This window comes from Rhipicephalus sanguineus, chromosome 6, assembly GCF_013339695.2.
Source record: "Rhipicephalus sanguineus isolate Rsan-2018 chromosome 6, BIME_Rsan_1.4, whole genome shotgun sequence".
NCBI lineage: Eukaryota > Metazoa > Arthropoda > Arachnida > Ixodida > Ixodidae > Rhipicephalus > Rhipicephalus sanguineus.
In genome coordinates this window covers 119,112,005-119,136,041 of record NC_051181.1, presented here as the reverse complement: position 1 = coordinate 119,136,041, position 24,037 = coordinate 119,112,005, and the positions used below count along the sequence as shown (strand labels likewise).

Here is a 24,037-nt window from a genome sequence, read left to right as displayed (position 1 = left end):
CCCCTCCAATCGCACTCCGACCACACAATTGTAAAACGCTGTTCCGCTCCCCAGTAGGTCTTTCAGCGTTAGCAAAATATTACAGCACTGCGGGCCATCAATCATGTCGAAGGTCTTGTATTTGCACGCTCTTTGACACCTCACCGCTAGATGAAATCCATGCCAGCATAACTCACAACATCCATAAAATAAAACCCTCCCGTGAATATGTACAGTACGCTGTTTCAATTTTTGTAATCTTAACTTCAGAGACACTCTGATGTGGACCGAGGACTCTGGTATTATAAGAAAATGCCACTAGTCCGTGGTTCTGGCGTTGTTCTGGCTTGACCGCCTATGGCATCTCCAGGAACATGAGCAGTACCGTCGTATCAGTGACCACCACGAGCTACGTGATGCCTAGCAAGCGGTGTGTTTTGGACTGGCGAAGCTGGTGCACGAACCAACGCCACACCTGCAGGTGAGCTGAGGGAGACATCGGCGGGATTCTGGGACGGGCCGACGCCGGGCTCGTTGCTGAGTTCGCTGGCTCGGAAGCTGGCGCCTTCCACGGCGTAGTTCAATGTGCGGATTCCACCCCCCTCCCCGTTGAAGCCGTACACGCCGCTATTTGTTCCTGAAGCGTCACCGGCTTCACGGTGAAAGGCACCTCCGGATCCACCACTGTAGCCGGAACTGTAGCCACCGGTATGCTATATGGAGAAACACAAAAAGGAAAAAAGTATTTTTCTTCCCAGCATTAGGCGCCATTCATTATAGAAGTAAAGAAAGTTGGTATACATGCATCCAGTGAGCCTTAAGCAGCTGTATCGAATACAATTGCCCATAAATGCCAATATGTACATAATGTGGAGCCTTTATTGCTACTTTCAGAACTCACCATCTATCTACTGCTACAGCAGCAGACAAAATCAGATCCGCGAGACTATAAGTAGAACGTGCCCGGAGGCAAAATTTAGAACGGCGATCAAAGTATCGGAAGCACCATATAGGGAAGAAGGAATCTTCCTACATTCGCGTTTCCACAAAGCAGCACTTATGAAAGAATAAAAATTGTCTTTTTTCACTGTCCCCTTGCTGTTCTGTGGACGGCCACTGCTCTTGTTGGTGTTACGATGAGATTCCCACAGCATTTGTTTCAGTGAGTTTCTATATAGCACTGGTTCATGACATATATATCATTGCCACTTACTCCGAGTCCTGGCGAGGTGAGGACTACGTTACCAGTGGACACTGGAACGTTAAGACCCGGTGCTCCTGTGCCACTTGGATAACCGTGAATGACGTTGAATCCGTAATTCCCGGGAACCACGGACAGCACTGGCCGCCCCGACAAGACAGGGCCCACTGAACCAACTGGGGCGAACGCTTGTCCCTGAACACCGGGATATCCGGCCGACCCAGGAACCAATAACACTCCTGGTTGTCCTATCAACGCCGGACGCAGAGGAGCAGCAGGAATAACCTGGCCTCGAACCCCTGGAAAGCCATTAGAACCTGCAAGAGTGTAAAAGATGCAAGAGGAAACAAAGATCATTTTCGTTAGTTGCGTAAAAATTGAAACGAGTTGAGCAATTGTTTACATAGTCGCGTGGGAAGTGATTACGTCGATTACAAGATTACGAGAGCGGAGAGCGTGAGAGGCTATATAGTAATTCTCTGAATTCCGTTTGCTTGCTATGCTTTTCAGGGCATAAGATAAATAAATAAATAAATAAATAAATAAATAAATAAATAAATAAATAAATAAATAAATAAATAAATAAAAAATAAATAAAAAATAAATAAATAAATAAATAAATATGCCTTTTCTTAAAGTTTTCTTTTTTTGTCTCATAACCTGTTCCCTTTGAAGAGCTTGATATTCCATAGCTAAGCAATTTCATTGCTGGAGACGCTTGCTGAAAAAATATACGGAGAGATTACATGCTTTGAATGAGGGATTACCAAAACACAATGTCGCTTAGGTGTATGCGCAAGGGAGAGATGAAAAGTTTGTAATTAATGCTCAATTAAAGGCTAAAATATTCCTACAATATGCGGGCTTGAATATATCTACTGTGGGGCTACCAAAGAAATGGAGCCTTTGAACTCCTTCGTTCGCCCGCTGATTATAGAGAACGAAGAATATACGCGATGAATTACAGCAGGTGATGCAAAGCTTTACGAAATGTCAGAGGAATCCGCATCAGTGTAAAAGGGCAACGCTTGAAAAGATAGCGATGCACCATATTGGCTGTCTTGTGTTGCTTTACAAGTTTAGCAGACAGTCGCACAGGATGTGCTGTAAGCACAGTCACTCGCGTCCGTTCTAGCGCACCTTGAAAGTAGACAAATGCCTGTCGAAACTATTCTTGCATGTCGTTGACAGAAGACATCGCAGCTGAAGGCGACGAAGGCACTGCTGAGGTTTTTAAGAGAAATAGACTTGGACAAGCGGCTGTGACAGTAATGTCGCGTACCACGCAAGAGTGACCGACTGGGACTGACTCTGTGTGTGCTGTGTCGTCTGCTATCTTTCTCTCTCTCTTTCCTCTCCATCTTTAAATCTCCCTCACCCTGTTCCCATGTGTGGGGTAGCAAACCGGTTTTCCTAAACTGGTTAACCTCCCTACCTTTCCTTCTCTAAGATTTCTCCTTTATTTACAAGTTTAGCAAACTGGAAATGCTCGTTGTACCTGTAGGTTGATTGGCGCCATTGGGGCCCGAGGATTCGCCTGCTGGTGATATTCCCTCGGGTTCCGGACTCTTGTTGATGGCGACATCGGCGGGGCTCTGGGCGCCGTCCACTCCTGGTTCGTTCGTGTCTACGCTGGCTCTAAAGCCGTTTGTCCCAGAGACGTAATTGACAGTGCGAAATCTACCGTCGTCGACTGTGATGCCGTACGATCCCTCTTTGTTTCCCGCAGCGTCTCCAGACTCCTGCTGCCATGGTCCTTCGGCTCGGCCGTTTCCGTAGGCAAAGTTGTACAGTCCAGCGCCCTTAGAAGATATAGTGCCGAGAAATAAGAAAAGAAAAAGCTTGGTTCACATGTGAGGCTTGCTTAGATTTTCTCTAGCACCTCTCATCATGGCAATTCTGACACGTGGGAACAGGAAACTTCGGCACCGCTTTTGCCGTTACGCTAACGAAAAATAGAAGTCGTCGCTCGAGCTTGTGCTTACAGAAAAAAACCTACCTGGCATGTCACCTTTTCTCTTTCTTTTTTTTATAGATTTCGTGAAGTGCCCCAGCAGCATTAACTTTCTTATCTCGGAGACTGAGACCACCAAGTTGCCCGTATTAGTTGCGATAACAGTGAAAATGTTCACTATAGTATAGGCACGTTTTCTTTCTCCTCCGAATATTGCTAACGCAGCCAGTAACAAAAACTTTCAACAATTGACGAGCTTACGAAAGTTTGAAGTCACATGCGTGGTCATTACGTGCTGGGGCAAGAGCCGTGCTTTTAAGAGAAGATGATCCCAGTTAAATGCGTTGCCCTATTTAGTGAAGATGCTATTCTGGGATTTTGTTGGCATCTGGTACATTTTCAGTGAAAAGCGGCACAGTTGGCGGACTTCGACAAAGTTATATACCGAGCAACAAATCTACCTATTATGTTTAGTGAAAATATTCTTATAGCTCAGTTATTGAACAGCTGTACATATTTATTTGTTACATATCACTCTAACAAAATAAATTTTACGGCACTCAACAGCTTCGATCTATACAAACATGAGTAAGAGCTACGACTTAGTTATTACCATGCCCACAAAAACGTCACGACAAATATACGTGTTTGACTCTACCGCCGTATTATTCGAGCTATAGCGTGTATCGAGCAACATTTTATGGAAGGACAATCCCCGAAAAGCTACTGGGCAACGTTATACGTTTCCTTTATTGTAGCAAATGACGCTTACGCCTTGCTGACCATAACCACTGTCAGCAGGCCCCGCTGCTCCGGGTGACGCCGGAATTCCACCACCAATGGGACCAACAGGAAGACTGCGTCCTTCTACACCGAGACTAGATGGCGGGATGAGTGCTGCTCCAGAGGGAGCCGAACCGGGAGGACCGGAAAACACTAAGGCTGCGGAAAAGTGAAAAGCCTCATGGAACAGTACAACATCACCATGTAAAGTGACACGAAACACTACACTTCTAGTTCCAAAACACGACATGATATGTTGAAGCTGCTGGCGTTTCGGGAGAGGCCACCGATTCTAGATTCACTTCAACATCTTTAGTGACCTTACAGCCGGCAGCGAACTATACTCTACGAATCATACATGTCGCCTGAACATGTTTGTTATTGAGGTGGAACCATATTGATCGCTAAAGTAGCACCTCATGAATGAGTTGCAACTTTGACGATCGCACTCTCAAAGACTCGCAACATATCTTAATGAATAAGTGAAATGGCTCATATCAGGTACACATGGTGTCGTTTCCTAAATGTCACCACGAATTCAACCGTCCACACACAGACCTTGCGTCTAGGTGACGGTAGATGGTCTTAAATTGGCTCTATAAATAATTCAGATTTGTGTGATGGCATCTAAGGACATAATTGGCTTGATATAAGGAAAGGTTCTCAATAGTGTTCCCACACGCATGATGTCACAAGAAGTCAACAGCGAATCATTGGTACCTAACAGCAATAACGACAGCAACAACACCAACAAAGCATCGTGAAAGACCCGAACAAAATAACGCGTGCAACACATGCAGGCACTCAGTATTACTTTAATTAGACCCATCAGAAAAATAAGGTAACACAGGTAATTTGGGCTCAACGAAAGTGAAGTTCACATCTGCCGTGGATGGTGTTACTCTACAGAAAGCCTGTACAGATTGTCTCTAATAATCTTCTGTCTCTGTACCTATTCCGGCTGGTCCTGATCTTCCGTAGACGTCAACATCTGCAGGATTCTGAGCATCGTCGATGCCTGGCTCATTAGACACGACGGGCGTTCGGAAGCCGTTGTCATCGACCGTTCCCTGAAGAACAACAGAGAGAAATTCGATTACACTCTAAGCACAACCGAAAGTCATTTATGCAGGCTAACAGAACGGGGTGTCCTGACAGGCCCGTACCCAGGAATTTTTTTCGGGGGGAGGGGGGGCGCACTTGCTGAAGGCCTTGACAATTTGAGGAAAACACCGATTAAAATTATTTTTCGCGGAAAACTCTCCCCTTCCTCAAAATGCTTAGGGGGGCCGGGTCCTTGCACCCCCCCTCCCCCCCCCCCCCCACACACACACACTTCCTTGGCTACGGGCCTGTGTCCAGCTACCTACTTCACGCGCTGCTTTCAATAATAGTAGTGAATGCCTATGGTGCAAAAAATGTATCCTTATGCTAGCACCAAACGTCTACCCACAACAGAGACGACTACGTGGACACGTGGACACGATTACGTGGACACAGACAGAGACGAATACGTGGAGACACGCCTTATTTGTGGCTACAGTGTGCCCATTGTCTCGTCCCCTCTATTTTCAATTAGCATCAAATCCGATTTGTTCGATTAGATACCGGAGTCCGTATTCACAAATCTTTTCAATCGCAACTGATCATCCTCACTGACTATCAGGCTTCGATAGTTGTGTGCCTGGCATCACGATTGGCTGAAAATTTCGCTTACGAGCAATTATGCGGCATGATGTTTTTTCGAATACTGTACGCAGAGGTACTAGCTCTTGAGCTAGTCGCTTCATAGTGTGTGCTGACCATAAAACTACAGCCACTTAGCACAAAACAACGAAATAAAAGGCAGGGAAAGGGCCAAGGTGAGCACGAACTACAGAGAGCGACTCAGTCCTGGTGGGAAATGTTAGCATTCCTGACAACAACTCGCGTGTTTTGCGAAATGGCAAAAATGTAAACAGGGCCCATTATTCAGGGTCCGCAACTTTCCATTTCTCTGGCACTTCCTCTAGACACGTTATCAGCGCGATTTAACAGAGGCAACTATTGCAACCACCAGAAAAACCGTACCGGTATTACCATTGGACCGTTACGGGTACCCCCCGACTATCTACCAACATCTGGATTCTCTCGCTGTAGAAGAGAAGAAAGAGTCTGGATCAAGGGCCCCATTTCTCTGTTGATAAATGGCCCTTTATATAAATAGCCCTTCAGAAGGGTCATTTATCTCGTTCTGCCGACAAGTTTATGTATATCGCAAGTTATTCTGCTTTGCATCTGCAGCAAGACCTTCAAACGGATTTGACATCGCCGGCTCTAAAGCAGCTTAGCGTACAGGGCCGGTATCGATACTGTACGAATGTGTACACAATGAAGACCAGCGTCCTACCAACCAGTTATACCACAGTAATCGTCAATATTGATACAAGTTTCCCCCCATCATGATATTTTAGAAATGTTGCTTAACGACGCCGATGCCAGCAACATGAAGGGCTGTTATCGATGGCAGCCCTTACAGTGTCCCCTGGTTTTATAGATGATGCACATCGACAAATCTGGTCTCTTTTTTGCGAGTAAAAGGGGCCTCTGCGATACTAACTGTCGGCCTTGCGGTTCCACATGAAGGGACAGTAGTTGTCAATGCAGTAGGCGCAGACAAATCGCACCAAATAACTTTTCTTAGTCTACGAAGCCCCCTGGCTATAATTACTAATAAACTTACAACAAAAGCTTCAAAATTAGCCCCTGTATAGGAACCTATAACTCCATGCCACTTTCTAGGATGGCTGATACAATAAAGTTTCGCATATTACCAACGCATCATGAGCCAGATGAACTCCACAACATATATTTTTCATTGATCATAGTTAAATACTTCGGTTTCTACCAACAATGCCCAGCAAAGATGAAACGTTATTGCGTACACTTTGGGTACAGAACTCCACACATTCAAATTGCAAGCACGCTACTATAGCACGCTTCCAAGCACCTCATAGCACCGCCGTTAGAACACCAACAACGCGTCTCGCATCGCGTGACACCCTCGATCTCTTATGCAGGCGCGCATGTCAGTGCCCGATTGCCTGTTCCAATGGGAAGTCCTGGCATGTCTCCTCATCACCGGGGCATGATGATAGTATTTTCCATGCGAGGCGGTTGTTCGTTGGAAAGATCCAAACGATCCAGTGGTGTCCCCTTGTAGATTGTGTGGCAGTGTTTAATCTTAAGTTCCCTAGTACAAGTTATTTATTTATTTATTTATTTATTTATTTATTTATTTATTTATTAAATCCGAAGCATTTCTTAGCGAACCTCTGGCACTTTGAGTGTTTCTATCTAGGTATCTATCTATCTATCTATCTATCTATCTCGCCGCCTACGTCTGGGTGCTCTCATGATTGCCTCCTTAACCTAGTGTAGACCAAAATTTGCGTGGTAGGGGAAGAGGATTTGACGAATACGATTTCCGGGTCATGACATGAATAACGTTAAAATCCTCTCGCGTACGTCGTCAAACCCTTTCCACTAGACACGTGTGGCACATACCCGTTTGCCACGGGCCGCGGTGTACGGGTATGCGCCACAGGTGATTGACAGTTCATATCTACCCAGGAACGGCGAGAACAGGCATTGGTAACTTAAATGCGAGAGCGTTAAGAAAAACCAACATCGGCAGCGTTGACTTGACGAATGGAAAGAATGAAAATGAGGATCCCAGCAGGAATCGAACCCAAGCCTTCTGCGTAGCAGTCAGGTGTTCTACCACTGAGCCACGCCAGGTCTATAAACTGCTTTGGAAAAACAGCCTACGCAGGCGTAATATTGGTGCAACGTCAATTGTGGTTGTGGTGCTTGCTATCTAATTTTACAAGAAAGCAATGAGCACTACATGATACTCCTACGATACAGGCGTCATATCAGGTTAACGTCTGTGGTTCCAGTGTTGGCTTCGCTTTTATAGCAGTCTAATAAACATTACATTTGTATTCCTATGATTCAGCAAGCTATAGTGAAGCATTGCTTGACCCCGGAGGAATACAATAACGAAAGTTACATATGATATCCACATCACCGCACCGTAAAGTGCACTTCGTCCGCCAGAATGACGCAGTGTCCTCTTCATTTCTTAAGAGGCTGGGCGATGGCCTCACGCTGACCGAGAATGATGCCAGATTGATAAACAGCCGCTTTGTAGACTAGGCAACGTAGGCCACATATCCCAGGTAGTCTACAAATACAAGTGCCACCCACTGATGTTGGTCTACGTAGCACTATCCAGGGCTACCAGCCTCGACGGCCTATACCTCACCAACGTGAAGGGTGGCTTTAGGTTCCGACATGTCGCCGACTCTATCGACTTAAAATTTATCGACGAAATGACCGAGGCATCCACGAATTCCAACAGCTCTACTATACCACATACTTCACTACACATGGACCCCTCGTCACCGCGATCACGACCGGATCCTATAACAAGTCATGACCAGCTGCTGGTGCTCACTGATCCCGGTGATTATGACCTTGTTCGAGAACTGTCAAGAACTTGTTGCACACATGCACACGGGTTCGTGAAACGTGCGTGCGCTCTCCATCATAAGGGACAAGTATAAGCGCTACATATCAGCTTACTGCTTCTGGTGGTGGTTATACCCACGTTGCCGTTGGGAGCGTTACCCAACCGTAAACAACTGGTTATATAACAAATGTGCGGCTGTTCAACATATATGTGTGCGTATAAAATTTATACAAATCTTTAGCGTCATTTTGTGACGCGTCGCTCAATAAAAAAATTACGCCACAGTCACCTTCCCGCCGCATGTTTCGCATAACATCGACTCCCACGGTACGTGGGATCTGCCGAATTTTTTTTTTATTTATTTGATTTGCATACATACAAGCACAAGGACACAGAGAAAAGAGGGAGAGAGCAAGCTGGCAACTGCCACCAGAAGGGGCACAACGCCTGCCTGCTCTTTCGGGCGGAGGGAAGAGACAGAGGAAAGGAAGTTAGGGGGAGAAAAGAGGAAAGGAGATAGGAAAGTAAAGAAAAAATTGACGAAGACTCGGACAAAAATAGGTAAAATACAAGTCCGCCCACAATAAACCAGTTCGTGTATGCTGTAACTCGTAGAAACGGGCTACAAAACTGCTCCGCAACTACACGCACAGCACCCTCACGTGTAGATATCTCCCTCTGTCGTGATCATCCAACCCCTCGATCGCTATCTGGCGAAAGATTGAATACTACGTCATCAACGAGAAACACCGTCACGCAGAAGTCTGTGCAAGTACCATACCATGCCTTCTTGCAATATGGTGTTTTTATTGCGATAGCAATTATATGGACAGTCTCGAAGGGTTTTTGCCGTCGCTGTCGCCGTCATGTCCTTCCGGTATGAAGTCCAAATTGATAAGATCCCCCCCGCGCATTGTTCTTCTACCGCAGGTAAAAGCACGCGAGTGGGGGCGACGAACGCGGCCGAAGCAGAGATCAAATGAGCCGGCCCGTTTCCGTCGCTCGGAAGGTGGATGCGATAACATCACCCCGCTCGGGACGCCTGCCGTCGAAGCAGACAGGAAACGCCCCACCTGTCTTTAACGACCATGAAAAAAACGCGAGGTGGGGAGCGCGCGGGGAAGGGGGGGGGGGCTGGGGGGTGTCGCGCGAGCAGCCACTACTTTGAACTTTGGATCTAAGGGCGCGGTCGCGATCGCTGGCGCGCGCGCGCTATCTCGAAAGCCATCACAGCGGGAGGCTCGTATACCCTTCTACGTGCTGCGCTCTCAACGCGAAGTGACTGTGCGGAGAGCATCTCTCCCTGGAGCGGCCGTATTCTCTGGCACCAGCGTTTTGTAGTTACGCGAGATCGGATACAAAATAGTTAGCTGCCAGCCTCACTTCATGTAACACTATAATTTGTTGCTATCGCATTCATGGCTTCGCCCTTGTGGGGAAACTGTGACTTTTTTTTTGTGAAGTAACTCTCAAGCAACGAAAGTACGCCACACAAGCTCACGTCTTCGGTACCATAGCCGGGGGCCCCCGAGCCAGATGCGCCAGAACCGCCAGGGTACGGAGGTGGAAACACGAGCCCGGAATCTCCATCGTCCTGGCTTGCGGAAGATGCCGATGGAGGTGGCACGACGCTAGTAGCACTTCCAGTAAAAACTACGTCCGCAGGACTCTTGGAATTATCAACGCCCGCCTCGTTGGACTGCACACTGGCGCGGAATCCGCCCGCATCGGCGACGTAATTCACTCTTCGACCGTACAGCCCATAAATGCCTCTCTTGTTACCCAGGGCGTCTCCCGCCTCCTGCTGGAAGGGGCCTCCAAATGCACTCGCATCGTACGAGAAGCTGTACGGGGCACCACCGGGAACCTGAGAGGGAAACCAAGTTAACTAAGTTCCTATAATTCAATGTTACTGATATGTTATTTCTCACATGTTTCAAAATAGAAAATGATATATGTTAGTAATAACAGATTGCTAGTGTTGACTGGGATATGCAAGATTTTCTTTGCCTATTTCTTTAAGCATTTCTACTTTGGACAGCGTTAACTACGTTCTTCCTTTTTATAGCTCGTGATCTCTCTCATCCAACAAATGAATAGAAATGTCAGAACACTGTTTGTTACAAAAGTAGGTTTTCAACTTTTCCTATGTTCTTGATATGCAATTAAAATAAGCGGGCAATTCCCATTCAAATATTATTCATGTGAAATGAAGCTGAGCGAGGCCGGCGTATTACCTGCCTGTTTAATATCAGCTCAAACTAACTCATAATTCAGAAAGTGCTAACGATGAATCGCCAGAAGCGAAACAGGATATATTTGAAGCTAGCAACTTGCGCGAGCGCAGTTAAGTGAAAAAGAAAAGACTATCAATAGCAGGCCATTGCACGACGCTAATGTTTTTTTTCTATTCTTTTATTAAATCTGTTTCTTGTATTGAGGTATTGTAGTGCACAATAAAACAGCCTGCGTTCCTGTTCCCATTCACAGGTGGTCTACACGACCAGAGCCGTACACGAACAGTTTTACGTTTCTCCGACTCGATGCAATGCACCTTTGTAGTGCGTCCAGTTGGTTTAGTACAATATACGATGTGTTCCTGACCCGACCACCATTGCACGTAGTACGAATGGAGGGTAACGACAAAGCTTTCGACCCAAGCAGCGAAACGCAAAGTATTGGAGAATCTACTTCATCGTGCAAGAGGCATTACTCTGCTCATAACTATAAACGGTAAAGAGACCCCGGCTGTTTCTCATTCTTTTCTACTGCTATCCTCTTTCTTTCCCACTTCCCCTTCCCCTTACGCTCTTTCTATTGGGCTGCACAATTAAGCATCATTTCTATAAGTCATTATTACTACTGCGACGACGACAACGACTCTTACATCGGCAGGTCCCGAAGCGAGTGGAGGACCACCACCGAAAGGCCAGGACCCCTGGTGTGTCGCCGTTCCTACTGTTCTTGGATGTGCCCCGGCATGGTGTCCGTGGCCATGAGTTTGAGGAATGGGCCACTGGGTGATTCCCGCCCCGAGCCCTAGGTTGTGCTGTGGCAAACCAGGCTCGTTCGACTGGACGTTCGCCTGGAAGCCGTCCTGGTTGGCCACGTATGTGACCAGCCTGACCCTTCCGTCGGGGTCCTTGAAACCGTACGAGCCGATCACGTTACCCGCGGCGTCTGCAGACTCCTTACGCCACGAGGCGCCACCGCCTTCGCCGTGGGCGTGGTTGTACCCGAATGAGTAGCCTCCAGGCTTCGTGACCGAAAAGCGGAGAAGGAAAAAAATACGATTGATAAATTCTCATGAGCCATGCTTGACCTATACCCAATGAGGACATACCCGACATTCAAGGAACACCGGCTTTCTCATTTAATAAAGCGAGTAGTGAATAATATAGTAGCCAGTTGTACTAAGAACATTACAATATGAATGATTCTGTTACCCCTCTTCTACAATAGCTTTTGAAGACATGGACCTACGCGGCCATCAGAAGCAAAGCAGTTTCTACGAATCAGGAGGGTGGCGCATTAACGCCTCTTAGGCGCATCCTTTGGTGGTCCCGCAACACAACGGAAAGATAAATAGTGACTTGATGAGCTCATTTGTAGAGAATGGTTCTGCCGCCTGTTTACCGTAGGCAACCTTGCTAAACAATTCCTACCTGCATGCTGACAAACAAATGCCGGAGCTACAGAAAAATTCATTAGCGCGCATCCTATAGAACACAAATCGACGGTGGTGCGTGGGTTTTGCTGGAAGATATATTGGGATGTAATGCATTCAGACAGGGAACATATATCGTTGTTGCCTCAGTAGTAAGCGAGGCGCCTGTTTCATTTACAAAGGGCTGGCCTTGCTCGGTAAGCGTCTGTTTAGCCAAATGAGTCGTTTCGGGAAAAACCGCCATGCCGAGGTCATTTGAAATTCGAAGAACCATGACTAGACATGCGCTATCTGGCCCTGCAAAAGTAAGCCTCAGCTGAATTAAACTACCGTTACAGCCTGCATGCGACTTGCCTCGTGAAATGACAATGCATATACTGTCGAAGGCCAAACGCCACACCCACGTATGTCGCAACGACTTTGCGTGCAAAAATTTTGGGTGACTGATATTTCGCTGTTGCGAAAGGGAGCTATTTCTTACAGGAAGGAGGCAATAAGCATACTTTTAAAAGTAGGCTACGTGCTTTGTGCATTCTTTTCAGTAATATACTGATGTACACACGCGCCAACATGAGCGTCCTGTTTTCAGCTAGAAGTGCCGGCATTAAACTGCTTACCAACGCGTCTAACCATAAAAGGACTGCTTTATGAAGTAACGCCAGGTGTAATTTACCCCTTCTGTAACATTTATTAGGACATTTCATGCGAAGGTGCTGTCGGGGCATATATCAGTTACCTCAAGACCCGCCCTTCTGCAAGATACCCTACTCCGAGTAGAATTTTTATCCTCATTACATCACACATTTTTTTGTACTTTATATTCATGTCACGCGCGTAGTTACATGCTACTGATGTTTAGCTTGCTGCATTATTTCCCGGAGTGAATCAGCGTGACCGTCGGTTGCAATAGCGTGTCAGACGTTATGCACGGGGTGTGTCCGCTAGATTTTTTGGCCATGTTCCAGGGACGTTTCGCGTGCAGGTAACTTCTGTACTCAGGAATGCTGATGTACAGACGCCCTTGCGCTTGGCAGCTGTTGTTCTTCCTTTGACGAGACACAAAAAGGCAGAGACAAATAGACTAAAAGATCGCGAACTGAAGCCGCAAGAAAAAGCAATCCAGGTGTTGGTTTTGGCCGATCGCTGCAGCAGAGCAATTACGAAGCCCCCATAATAACACATTATACGCACAGACAATTTGTTTGTGCCACTGGACAACCGCGAAGAGCCTCTTACTAAATATAGAGACGACATCACTAAATGATATTCACTAAGCGCTAGGCGGTAGGGATGAATCCATATAAACGTAGGTACTACATCCTCACTGAAATAAATAACACGGCTTTGTCCTTAACTAAACGACAACACTGAGCATATGCTGAACTAACTATTCAAGTCAGGAGTGGCCATTTCTCTGTAACTGTGTTGACGAAAGGTATTGGCATAGTGGTCAATGAGATATTTTAGGACGGTATTATCATAGGACAAATGTCTGAACTATGTAAGTACTCAATTTCGTATCGAAGGAATTTGCAATTTCAGTTGCTGTGAACCTCAAAAATGAATGAATAAATGAATGTGCACCGCAGTGTTCATTATGTATCCTGTTTTAACCAGCCGAATCAATTACATCTATTGCCTGATTTGAAAACAGGCGAGTGTGCCATGCTTCCCATCTTTCGCTTTCCATTGATTGACCAATCTGTTACAGAAAATGTGACAGAGCACTCTCTGTTGACACCATCTGCTTTCTTTATATGTCTAACCAAGAAGAAACATCAGCAATGCATTCAATGCAAGCATGCGTAATCTAGGTACCATGAAGTTTCTCAGACACATTGTAACAACTCTAATAGTATCTATATCCAAAGATACTTCCGATAAATGTATGTATAAAAAGAAGGTTTTATGACGAGACTATTGGGTTGATCGCAATATTTGCGTCGTGAAGGGCTGGGACGCTTTCAGCTCAGGAAAGCAATTTGACAGAATTCGTTATAATTTTCCTCAACAAGAGTGGCCAGGAAGAGTACTGCAGCGAAGTCATATCCTGAACCTCTCATAGAGGTGAATATTTCTTTCTTTCTTTTTTATTTTGAAAGTTTGCCCGACGGCATAGAGTTCAATATATATATGGAGGCCGGTTTCCGTTATATACATCAACATTGCTCTACGGTGGGGCCCATAGAGCCGCAAATCATAGTCCGGTGGTGTTGTCGCATGAAGGCCCACTGTTCTGAGGTAGCGCCGTCGTGTCTGGTTCAGGCCAGGGCATGTGCATAACAAGTGCACGATGGTAGCCGCGGACGGGCAAGCGAAGGTAGGTAAATGTTTCTAGAGGGGAAAAAATTCATGAGGCTCTGCATAGAGGGAAACATTTCTCTGTGATCTTCTAAGTTGTGGCGGCTAAGTTTGTCAGAGTTCTACCCTTCATACGTCGCCAAAATAGTGCTTCGTTAGCCCTGCCATTGTCTCCAAGCGGTCGCATGACAGAGAACCGTGAACGTTCCTTTTCAGCAGTCGCATCACCGCGTAGCAAAGAAGGTAGCGCAGCAAAGTTGAGGACAAGAAAAAAAAAAAAAAACATGGACTACACAGACGAGGCTTTCCTACAGTATGTTCCAACTAGCCCCCACACAAGCTCTTCTGCATCACAGCGGTCTCAATTGTCACAGATTATGTGATGACGCTGTGCGTTCCCTACAAAGGAGGCATAGCACTCACCTCTGGGGCTCTGTACTGCTGGCTTCCGTCACCACTCTGTCCAACGTGCGGGGCAGCGGCAGCTCCTGCCACGAACAGGAACAGTAGAAGCTGCAAGTGCCCAGACACTTGAGCTCTATCCAAGCTCACAACACTCTTTACAGCACAATGCACACAAGCCCTTAAACAGAAGTGTTGTTTAGACACATGGTAGGTGTGCCTATATTTAAACAGTGAGTATGTGTTTTACAACTTGGGTGTTTTCCTCTTGCCTTCATTATTACCACAACTTTCTCTCTCCCTGTTTTCCCTTTTACAAAAATCATCGCATGCCTAACGGCCTAATAGTTATTTACATTCGAGAGTTCAAGCAACCAAGGCATTGCTCAAATTCCTAAGGACAACAGACTTACACGAGCGGCTGTAGACTTTTTAATGATGCCGCATACCGCACAAGACTGCCGCTCTGCGCTGTGAAGTTGTGTGTGTGCGTGTGTGTTCCCCTCTCTTTCTGTCTTTCCTCTCTCCCGTTTTCTTCTTCTCTCTCTTACATTCGCGTGTTTATCCTAATTAGCAACAGTCTTCTATAGACGTCCCTGAAGATACTGCGCACAGACTGCCCTCATAGCCCCAGAGCCGGCATGACCAATGTAACCTGCCGTGGTTGGGCTATGGTTCTGGCGTTGTGACCCTGAGCACGGGGTCGCGCGTTCCATTCCAAGCAGCAGTGGCCACGTGTCAAGCTTCTAATTGCAAAAGTGACTTTGTGCTTTGCCATTGGTGCAAGTTAAAGGACACCGTGTAATTAAAAACAAAGCGGGATCCACCGCTATACCACCCGCTACATGGCGTCCATCATTACCCATTGTACAGTTTCTGGACATTAAAGCACACACTTTAAGGAAGAGTGCACTGCCAATTTACCCTTGCTTACTCTCTCCACTTTTCTGTCACTACGCCAACACTAGCAGATCAGGCTGGGTATGACTGATCTTGCGGAAAAGACCGCGGCTTATGAGCAGCACATTATCCTACACCCCCAAAAACATGAAGAATGTTAGCACACCCGATGACAGCAATCGTAAAGACAACATAGAAAAGTACGCGTCTACCATGCTTCAAGAAGCTGCAGAAATGATAGTTTAACTCATTTTAGGAAGGAAAGAAACAGAAAAGGAGAAGGCAGGGAGGTTAACCAGAAACACTTCCGGTTGGCTACCCTACACTGGGCGATCGGGGAAGGGGAATAGAAAGACGAGAAATAGAGAGGAGGGAAGAGAAAAGACAGAGAGAGGGAGAGAGAGAGAGAGAAGAGATGCAGTGCATTCACTACAGCGTGCGGTATTGCACCACAAGTCAGAGGCGTTCGCACAAGCCCGTCATTCTCAAAAAGCACAATAGTGCCTTCACTGCCTTGTGGGCCGTCGAGAGGTGTGGACGGTGCTGTAGTATCATCTGCACGGAAATTGGCTGATCATCCAGTCGCCGCAACGCGTTGTAAAGTACTTGTCTGTCCGAGGCAAAACTAGGGCAGTGGCACAGCAAATGTTCGATGTTTTCTTTGGTGCCGCAAACATCGCATGCCGCACTTTCAGTCATTGTATAACGTTGTATATGCCTTCGTAAAAGCAACTCCCAACCAAAGGCGATAGAGAAGCGAAGCTTCGTGTCGATGAAGGCCGGATGGAAGTCGGAGCTGCAGTGAAGGGTTCAGTTGAGGTAGTCTGGTATGTCTTATGCTTGGTGCGTTCCACTCAGGTTTGAGACTGCGGGCCAGTTGTCGAATTTGCCTCGCAGCGTATGTCCTTGAAAGCGGAATTGGAACGATGTTTGCTTCCTGATGTGATGCGCGAGCAGCGTGATCTGCGCAATCATTTCCACTGATACCACAATGGCCAGGTAACTACTGAAAGTCAATATCGTGGCCTTTTTGACTTACGTGGTGGTGAGGTTTCACGGTTTCATACGTCTACTGTTCGTGACACCCGCGTCGGAGAACTAACCGCAGGCACTTTAAAGCCTGTTTTGAGTTAGAAAACACAGCCCATTTATTTGGTCTTTCAGAATCAATAAACTCTAGTGCACTGCGCAGAGCCGCAAGTTCTGCCGCCGTAGACGTCGTCGCATGTGAAGTTATCACAAGGGATAACTCATTTTAGGTTATGAAACAATGAGGTAACGCAACAATTACATCTAAGATTCACTATCACTAAGCTTGCTTTCTGTAATAATTAAAATTGCTGGTGCCGAAACCACGGTACGATTATGAGGCATGCCGTAGTGGATGGCTCCAGAAATTTATACCAACTGGGGTTCTTTTAACCTGCACCGAATTTCAACTACACGGTCCTGTAGCATTTCCACCTCCACAGAAAATGCGACCGCCATGGTTGGGTTCGAACCCGCGACTTTCGCATCAGCAGCGAAACACTGTAACCACTGTACCACAGCGGAGCCTCTTGCGTTCTGTCAGGAACTGGTGCAGTCAGTAATTGTCACGTGGAAGTTATAATTCCTGACATTATTTATGGTACTTCGTAGGAGCTTTTACGCCTATTCTGATTTCAAATTGGTTCACCGCACTTTTTCTTGAGCTCAATCAGGCAGCTTTTTTTCTGGCACAACGCAGGTTTACCCTTCACGCTCAAAAAAGAAAAACTATCGATATGGAAATATAGATATATTACTGTTGCGCCAAAACCATGGAATGCAAAATTTACAACTAGCCGGTCAACATTGTTAGGCAATAAATAATAATTAACATTAAAATGGCATCGATTCTCGATGAGCTTCTGGAAAGAGAGCATCACGTTAAAACAACAGGCGCATTTTTTGTCAGATCAGAAATACAAAGCACAGTAAGGAAGGCTGCGTGAACCAACAACAACAATTCCTTTTTTTTTGTGGTAAACTACCTGTTGTGTCGTACTGCGAGAGAGGTGATGAGAGAAAGGAGATATTTGGAGAGGCTAGCAGCAATTCAAAATCTAGTTTGCTGCCCTACATTTGCAGAGGTGACGAATATGAGAATAAGAGCGAGATAGAAACACGGAGAACAAAATCAACTCCTCACGATCGCAATAAATAATCGCAACGAAAAGATCTAGTGCACCATAATGAACACCAATCAAGACTCAATCAGTTCGTGCAGGATTGTAGTTCTTAAAAATTCCAACAGTGATTCTTCAACCTGTGATTCAATATTGCTTATAAGATTAGCATAACAGAATGGTTTGCTCTGGCGATGGAATACGCTAAGCACGAGATATCGAAATCGCGAGATATTTTGTCTGTACGCTGCCAGGTAGCTGTGGAAGATCACATTTTCATTATCTTAACCTATCTATGGACATCAACGGACTGTACCTTGTGTTAAGCACCAAAGCGGAAAAATACCAACTTATTAATAATAATGTGCCTCATCAGGAAGCATAACAGTTAATTACAATTAGGAGGGCCGTTTAACTGTGTAGTAATAGTAGTATCCAGTATGGAAGTACACACAATGATGAGTCACATACGTGCAATAAGTCAAAAACGACGTTTGTCTTGCTTAACTTCAAGGAAACATGGAGTTCGAATTCACCTCGCGCACTGCCCTTGACATCAGATAGCATTTGATCCTTGAAAACTGTCTTTGTCGTCAGCTTATCAGTGCCACTCCAGCTCCATTTCAGTGCCACTCCAGCTCCCTGAAGATGAGAACATCAAAAGTGACTTGCCTGCATCGTTATCCAATAGTGTCCGCTTGCGTCCTCGGCGTGATCTGGACAGATTGTTCGCAACACGAAGACTCTCAACACACCGACGTTCGCTAAATATGGACAGACGGGACTCTTCTTTATATATATAGCGACGCAATGTAAGTGTCCTCACACGATGGCAGCACCGTAAATAGTCGCCCCCTCGCGAACGAATGGTTTAATCGACGGTCTATACAAGCGGGCGCACAGCAGGCGCTGTCGATGGCCGAATCCCGCCTGTTGTTGCTCAAGAGCAGATGATATTCATTAAGAGGAGATGGTCGTTATAAAAAAAGACGAAGAACCGAGGCGCGCGCACCGCTTCTTCGCGTGTACGACAATAAGCGCTGGCACCGCTGCCAAAAGGAAGGCCCGCCTGGACGACGCCCGGCGCGAAGTGGAATCCTCTGGTCTTCCCCGAGATTCAGCCAGGCAGTGATGAGGGCTGGCAGGCGCACTCTGTGTATAAGGTTGCTTGCGTTTCTCGCCGATGCGTCTTTCGTTTAATTGGTCTCTCCTACCTTCTATCCGTTCTGCATTGCGCGAACGAAGACCGGAGAAAAAACGCACTTTCTCTTTCGGTCGCATGCGCGACGGGCGAGCTTCGTCATCGCAACACCACCAGTTCCACGGACACGCGACGTATACTATTCATGCCCGGTTTTCGCTACGGTCTGCGGCTCTCGAAATAAACTTCCGCCACCATCCCATTCATTTCGTCTTTTTCCTGCATGGTCGCCGTCAACATTTCTGAGAGCTCGTTGCAACGTTCAGCTTTGCGTGAGCTTGGCGTGCATTTGCGTAACTGTGGGAGGTGCAAAAAGCGGGAAAGCGGGATTGTCGCCACGTTTTGATTTCGAACAGATAAGCTGTCGCTGGCTGCATCGACCGTGCATAAGAGTAACGCAGTTATTAAACTTCGTTTGTTCGCCCACGAGATGGAAGATGTCCAGCAATCGACGATTTGCAAATGCGCGTGAGGCATGCGAGCGGCGCTTGAATCCTTTCTTTTACCGGTACACCAGAGCACGGGCGACCGATGAAATGACAAGAAAACACGAGGTGTAATTCGTGCTCAAGGCCACTCAAGTTCACGTCAGGTTGGCTGGTTGGTCAAACTTTATCAATAGTCCTGTACACGTGGCAATTTCTTTGTTCCCTTTGCACACATCAGCAAGCGAAATTCCAGCTCGCTGATTCATGATTCATAATCATCAGCCTGTTTCTGTGCCTACGGCAGGACGAATGCCCGTCCAAACTATCTCTAATCTCGCCTGTGCTACATGAGCTGGTGCCTTTTTATACAAGCCAACTTCGTAATTTCATCACACCACTGGTCCTCCTAGGCTGACCCGTAGAGAACATTTTCAGCGATGCTGGCAGTGGAAGTAGACGTTATTTTTGTACTTCGGTGGGAAAAATATGGAACTCTTGCTAAACGAAGTAAACACTGCGTCATGAAGAAAGAACTGCAATCTGCATCTTGCTCTCCTTCCGTCAGCGGTTGTATAGATGCGGCCAAGAAAAAAAAAATAGGTGGCTACCTTGACGAACATGGCTACCTTTCTTAAAACACTAATTTAAGAAAGTATACATAGTATATTCAATTTCATTCAGATTGCGCTGTTCCTAGTGCTGATTATCTATCAGTTCGTCTCCATTTTCGTGCCAACTACTCCCCGGCTTGGTTAACTATGTAAAAGAGCTTTCTTGCACTTTCCTGGAAAATTTAGGTGCCAGTACGTCTGCTTGGTAGACACATAGGCTTGTACCGACGTTACCAATATATTCCTATTTAAAGATATGCGTGGTGCAATCTATACCAAGACAACCAACCCAAAAAAATAACAGGACAAGCAGGAAGCATCGAACTGGTTTTGATTCTGTACAAGACGACGCCTTTCAAAGCACAACCAAGCGCATGATCTTGGAGGCAATATACCACCGCATGTTCATCGTGGCCGACAGAAAGTTCAATAACTTCCGCCTATTTCGCTCCATTTTTCGGAGCCTAAAAATCAATAAAGTGGAATAGCTAAATTATAATAATTGTTAGCGTTTTACGCCCCAAAACCACATTATGATTATGAGAGACGACTTTGAGGAGGGCTCCGAAAATTTTGACCACCTGGCGTTCTTCAACGTGCTCCTAAATGTAAGTACACAGGCCTCTAGCATTCTGCCTCCATCGAAATGCGGCCACCGCGGCGGGGATTCGATCCCTCGACCTTCAAATCAGCAGTAGACAGCACAGTCACACGGCCACTGCGGCGGGCAATATTGTAGTAAGGCGTAGTTACGTGTAGAAAAATAATTTTTATGTAGTCTTGGACTTTTTTTTTCTATATTGAGTCGATTGATCTGTTTCGTCAACGGGCGGCGCTTTCACTGTTACCACTTCCTTCGGTATAGGCGGTAATTTTCATCGTTTGCAAAGGGCGGCAATATTCGGTCGGGAGCTGCGGGTCCCGTAGAGCGAACGACAACGATAACTTTCGGCCTGTCCTTATCGCATGCTTTCCGCCCGCGTTCGCTCACCATCAGCGTTGGCGTCACCAAACCCGCAGCCTCTGTTCTGGCCGCGCTGAAAGGTGACAACTGGGGTCAAGACTATGTGTATACTTGTTCTAAACATGAGTGCGAGAGTAAAATAATCTGGTCCTGCTACCAAGGTCTATCCAAATAGGTCGCGAAGCTTCGGGCGAAAAGCGGTTCAGATCCTATTGTCAGCGACATCAGCATGGGGAGTTATGGGAGTAGCGATTGAAGCGCGACTAGGTGTGGTGGGAACAAACACTAATAACAAAAAACCTAATTTCATTCAACAACAAAATAATATTTATATTTTATGACCGAGATTTATTTCAGAATAACATTTATTTAGATCCAGTGTACAAAGAATTCATGAAAATGTATATGCATTATCAAAAATCTTCTTATTAGCGCCCTCTAAAGAATGACACATGCCATTGCTCTGCGACGCAGTCCTTGTAGTGTTCGGAAAGGCGCGCGTAAAGTTCGTCCTGCGGCGACACACCCCCTCAGGTGTGCTGGTGTTTCGCACTTGCATGCGTGCTGTGAATTATTGTGGTGAGAATTTGATTTTTGTGTGCGCGAAGTTGCGATGTGCGTTTCATCATTGGTGAACGTGTTGGCTACGGTGTTCAACGGACAACGGCACGAGGCGGCTAACATTTCACGCCGAACGCTTTCCTCGGTACTAGCGGAAACGATGTGGTGTTCCAAGGATGCAATAGCAACACGCGTACGCCTGGCGAGCCCTCTCTTCTAGATAAGACACCGGGGCAACGGTTCGGAGTAGTGTGCTTGCTGGATTTTCATGGATCAGTATTCCTGCTGCCCGGTTTCCTTCGTGAACATGCGGTGCCTACTATATTTCCGGTTATCGGTGAGCAGATCGCTAAGTTATCTGTCGCGCTACGATCGCTACAATTCGCATGTCTTGATACGTTACACGTAAGGTTAATTTATCGGAACAAAAGGCAAAACATAGTGCACGTAGTGTACGCACCTTTTGTACTTATGACATTTGTTGCTCATTGTGTAGGGTGTGTTAAATTGCTTTATTGTGACCATTGAATAAAACTGAAATATCATTATTTTGGCGTGACCAGGCGTCATTTCTTCTCGTTAGAACTGAAGCACGCATGCAATGCGCTCTTTAAGTCCCCTGCGCATGTGCGAAGCAAATAAGCAACGCTGCAAATATGAGATGTACGCTGCTGCCTACGTTATTCACGCTGTGGAAGATCACACGAACGCAGAATAAAAGCTCAGAGAATAAAGTTTCCTGGTAAAACCAAGGCGAATTCCACGACGGTACACTTAAACACGGCTGTTTATTCACGGGTCGATACTAGTTTAGCTAGCGTTGGCTTCAAGCGCATTCGCCAAGGGCTTGCCGGCTCGCTGTAGCGCGAGTCCTTAGTGATCAGGGGCCTAGGAAAAATATTTTGAGGTCAAATTTCGCGCTAGTGCCAACAAAATGACGTCACTTTTTTACCGGATATTGCGTCACATCCGCTTTATTTTTTGTTCCGCCGGAAGTGTTCCCTCCTCACACAGATGGCGCCAAGCCCCATGAGCAGCTGATGAGCAGCCATTTTCTGAACGTATGGGCTTCTACGGAAGTTACGCTACCAGTTTACATATACCTTGCTGCTACTCTCTTCCTGCCGCTGATCCTACACGTGCGTGCTTTTCTCTCAGCTCGGTGTTTTTCTCCTGCTTCTGTAATTTCACAGGAAGAACTGCAGAATGCGTACTACAAGGCGTGCTGCGCGTTCTTTTGGTGCGTCATCACGAGAAGAAACAGCAGGGCTGAAATTTTCATCTTCGTGTGCGAACGAAAGGTAAGCGCACCTTTTGTGTCGCCCTTACGAAGCGGACAACCGCATTTTTTTACATTAGCAGCAGGTATTAGATGAAAGAAAGGACCTTCGTTACGCGGTTTATTCTTATGCGCAGTGCATGAACACTGAAGCTTATGAGTGAATGGTTAGCGGAACCGCCGATGGACATGGCGGTTCCGCTGACATGGCGGTTCCGATGGACATGGCGGTCTTGGCAACCGCGCTTCGTAATGGAAAACTGATAACTCTTACTTAAAGTGTATATGCGCTTCACGAACGAGGCGGTAAGGTTTGAAAACGCTGCGCGCGGCCTGTTACGTGTTCTTGGTTATGCATTGCACGCCCCCTGGGGCTTCGTAGAACGTGGAAGCTGATAGAGAGAGCTCTGTATTCATCGCGTTGTCTGCTACGCTTCGCCGGGTGGCATGCGGCGCTGCGAAAAGCAAATTTCTCTGCAAGTTCGGAAGCAGCCTGCTTGACTGCTCTTGTTTATCATATCTTGATCTGCTATGCGCCACGTTCGTCGTTATTCACTAAGAGCTGGAAGTTAACTAAGAGCAACATCCGTAGAGAGCAAGCGAACTTGCACACCCTCAATGCTTCCGAGTCATTTGTTGATCTAGGTAAGTTGCCTCAAGGAAGCTGATTCGAAGCATGTTGAGTCAACGGTAGAGAAAACAGTATTACGTCAAGGCTCCCACACTTCGATGAAGTTATGAAATGTCCCAATAAACGTTTTCGTCGTTTACTTAAAGTAGAATCCGCGGAAAGATATAATCACTATTTACGTGCCATAATCGAATACGCCAATTGAAAACGCCGGACACAGGTATGATGAATGTTTGACAATTTCGATTGCGTGCAAGCGTATTGCTCAGAGACAATTTTTTCCAGACTACACAGACCAAGCTCGCATAACAGCATCTTGTCTCAGTCATGGTCCAACCTTTGTCAATGTATGTGAAAGAGGCTGTAAGCGCTTGGCTTTTCAGTGGATCTTTTTTATTTTTTTATTTTAATATAAAAACAATCACAGATAACGAAAAAATTTTTGCTTTGATAAAATCGGCTGTCCTATGCAAAGAAGAACGTGGCTTTTGCTATTGATAAAGTTATAG

The 24,037-nt window shown here is 46.2% G+C and overlaps 1 protein-coding gene across 1 annotated transcript in view; it reads right to left on the bottom strand.

Moving 5' to 3' along the window:
• LOC119397498 (uncharacterized) overlaps positions 1 to 18,531 on the bottom strand; it is a 41,098-nt gene extending 22,567 nt beyond the window's left edge. Inside the window, exons 1-9 of the mRNA XM_049416585.1 lie at positions 18,526 to 18,531; positions 14,825 to 14,914; positions 11,321 to 11,689; positions 9,935 to 10,300; positions 4,870 to 4,987; positions 3,907 to 4,076; positions 2,679 to 2,982; positions 1,193 to 1,497; positions 375 to 692 (exon numbers count right to left, since the gene is read on the bottom strand). Of these exons, the coding sequence (XP_049272542.1) occupies positions 375 to 692; positions 1,193 to 1,497; positions 2,679 to 2,982; positions 3,907 to 4,076; positions 4,870 to 4,987; positions 9,935 to 10,300; positions 11,321 to 11,689; positions 14,825 to 14,914; positions 18,526 to 18,531 (2,046 nt within the window). The remainder of the gene's footprint in view (positions 1 to 374; positions 693 to 1,192; positions 1,498 to 2,678; positions 2,983 to 3,906; positions 4,077 to 4,869; positions 4,988 to 9,934; positions 10,301 to 11,320; positions 11,690 to 14,824; positions 14,915 to 18,525) is intronic.
• Between the last annotated feature and the right edge of the window lie 5,506 nt (positions 18,532 to 24,037).